The sequence below is a fragment of the Phoenix dactylifera genome, unplaced genomic scaffold (assembly GCF_009389715.1).
Source record: "Phoenix dactylifera cultivar Barhee BC4 unplaced genomic scaffold, palm_55x_up_171113_PBpolish2nd_filt_p 000817F, whole genome shotgun sequence".
NCBI lineage: Eukaryota > Viridiplantae > Streptophyta > Magnoliopsida > Arecales > Arecaceae > Phoenix > Phoenix dactylifera.
The window spans coordinates 208316-211154 of NW_024068184.1; the positions used below are offsets into that span (position 1 = coordinate 208316).

At 46.4% G+C, this 2839-nt stretch overlaps 1 protein-coding gene across 1 annotated transcript; it reads right to left on the reverse strand.

Moving 5' to 3' along the window:
• Window positions 1–785: 785 nt before the first annotated feature.
• Window positions 786–2081, reverse strand: LOC103698102 (transcription factor HEC2-like). Its single transcript, XM_008780075.4, is given in 2 exon segments — window positions 786–1232; window positions 1235–2081. Coding segments are annotated over 2 exon segments (456 nt in total). The 5' UTR covers window positions 1338–2081; the 3' UTR covers window positions 786–879.
• Between the last annotated feature and the right edge of the window lie 758 nt (window positions 2082–2839).

Consider the following 2839-nt stretch of genomic DNA (forward strand, 5'->3'; position numbering starts at 1 on the left):
CTGCCCAGCTCTCCAACCGTCAAATCTCCGGGACTCTTTAACTTCTAACTAAACCCAGAGGCTCGTACTGCAACACCCCCGCGCTGCAACCCGTGAATGGTTCACTTCGAGACTGGATACTGCCCCTGAGGTCCAAGTGCATTGACTCGTTTGATGACCTTCACGTGGCGTGCAGCGGCTAAACCAAGCCCCTCGCGACGTCACCTTCATGCCCACGTCGCCTAAAAACTACAGCGCGTCAGAGCATCACGTGGACTTTCTCATGCATGCTTCCAACCCATCACCCCCCTTAAATGGCTATATGACGTGGAAATGAGACCTGCCGTGTCAGTCCCATACACAGGATACAAGAATCATAAATTACCTAAACAGTGCAGATTATGTCTGATCAATGCAATGACAACCACCGGTTAGTCTATTAATTGGATTATCAGTAATATTTTTTTCGATTTCGGACAGCGTTTTCTTAATTATTTTTTTTTTAGAGGAAAAATTTTATGATGGTGTAGGTGGCTCAGTTTCAGGTCGCTGCTGGCAATGTCTAGCGATTTTATTAACAGAATCAGTGAACACCACCTATAAGGACACGAGTTTACCAGCAACTTGAATTGATCCCTTGAGTTGTGTGTGGGAGAGAGACCAAATTGGCAGGAGGACACATGGTATTGACTCATGGGGTAACAAATATGAGATGATGCTGCTATATTAAATGGTCATAAACATCTTAGGCTTGATGTCGCCCCCCTCAAAATAATAAAACCAGAACACAGAAGAGAAGGGAAGAATGATAAGCTTTATATAAACAACAAGATAACCATCCTAATCACAAGTTCTATACATGTAACGAGAACAAAACACAAGGAAAAGGCAGAGATTCTATCAATTTGAAGCACTTAAAAACATCGTTACTTCACAACCCACCTGGCCTCTGCTATTTTCTCTACCGCATTTCAACTCAACATATGGTTGGGATTCATATAACCAGAGTTCAGGAACCCTTGACCTGGCAGCTGATGCACCATTCCGAAGGCAGAGGACCACGAAACGGCCCATGCTCCGGCTGGCAGCCGCCTGCTCCAGTGACTGCACCTGGGTCTTCAAGAACTTGACATAGTGGATTGCCTCGTCCAGCATCGAAGCCGTGTCCATCTTCGTCCCACCGGGGACGAGCCGCTGCAGTATGCGAATCCTTTCACTGATCCGCTCTCTCCGAAGCCGCGCCGCCACGCTCTGGGTTCCTTAGAGATCTTAACATTCCGCCGCTTGGGTGGCTTCACCGACTCCGGGTCGATGTGGATGGGCTGCATTGCGGCCATGCGGAATATCATTTCCCGCATCGCCGCCACGGAGCCAGGCTGGTGACAGAGGGAGGGTCACCGAGCGATGATGGCCAAAGGTCAGTGTTCAGTGTGGGGTTGGAGGAGAAGATGGGTGCAATGAGTGGGTGGTGGGTGGTGGTACCAACGAAACGCATGGCTGCAGGTTGGGACCAGCTACTATGGGAGAAGTTGGGGTGGTTGGAGAGTTGTTGAATTCAGGCGAGGGAACAGCAGGGAACTCGGTGGATGGTGGTACCTCCGAGAATTGAGCGAATTCCTCCATTTGGATCATCATGTCATCCAATCCACTTGAGTCTTGGGGGGAAGAATTACAGAAGTCTACGTCCATTGCCTGATCTATGAGAGATAGATAGATAGATAGAGAGATAGAGAGATAGAGAGATGAGGATGGGGGCCGGAATAGGAGAGTTGGTATCAGCAGAATTCTAAGAAGATGGACTAGGTGAGGGGATGATCAAAAAGGAAAAGAACAGTATATTTAGGCTTGCAGATTCGAAGGTTATCTATCTTTGGCCAGAGGACTACCAATCGACTGGGGGCCTATATATAAGAACTAGGGGGACAATATTGAGTAACATACGAAATTTCCTTCTTATCTTGCTATTTTTTTTGTTCTCCGGTTTGTCCATAACGTTCGCTATCAGAAAGATGTTGAGCTTTAATAATGCGGTATCCTTTCCGTTTCTTTTACCTACCCACTACTAGATTGTGGTGAGGCAGAAATATAGTGAAAAATATAGTTTCATGAAAAGAGGTTTCCATTTTTAGCAAAAAAAAAGAGGTTTCCCAATCCGAAGCTGGAAACGCGTAAAGAGAGGAGCAAAGGACCTTAGCTGTAATTCGCATGGTTGAAAAGGAGCAATGGGGACTCAATCATCCGTTTCCTTTCAATAAAAAAAGGGATAACAAAGGGAAAAAATCATCCGTTCCCTTGTGCTTTCCCATGCATGCAGAGAAGCATGGAAGAATGACAAGAAGATCTCGTTCGAAAGACCAAGATTTCACCGCCCAACATCCATGACGCGGTCAAATGCCAAGCACTCTAGTCGGCTGCCGTCTTGAATGAAGTGGGCCCACCAGAAAGGGGAATCCAACGGATGCGTAGGCCCTACCGAAGCGCGTGTCGCAGATATAGAGAGGAAAGTCTACACGGTCGTTGGGCTCCAGTTATCCGTTTCCGCGGGAAGCTGATCCCTTTCGTTTTCCGGCTGCCGGGCAGGCTTTCCTGGAAGGAAGAAATAGCCCAAGTGTTTTTTTCCCTTCCTTTTCAGAGAAAAAGATCAAATACCCGAAGTTTCTCCGTCACTTCCATTTAAGTACTATATTCGAGAAGGTCCTTGCCTATAGTTCTGCTAGCCCCTTGAACTTCCTGTTGGAATATTTCAAAATTCCGAGTCTGCCCTTCTTTGTCTTTGTCTTTTTGTCTAGTGTACTTTCTTTAGTCCCACATTGGAAAGAGATAAAACTTAAAAGATCTTTATGTAGTATTCAACCTTTAA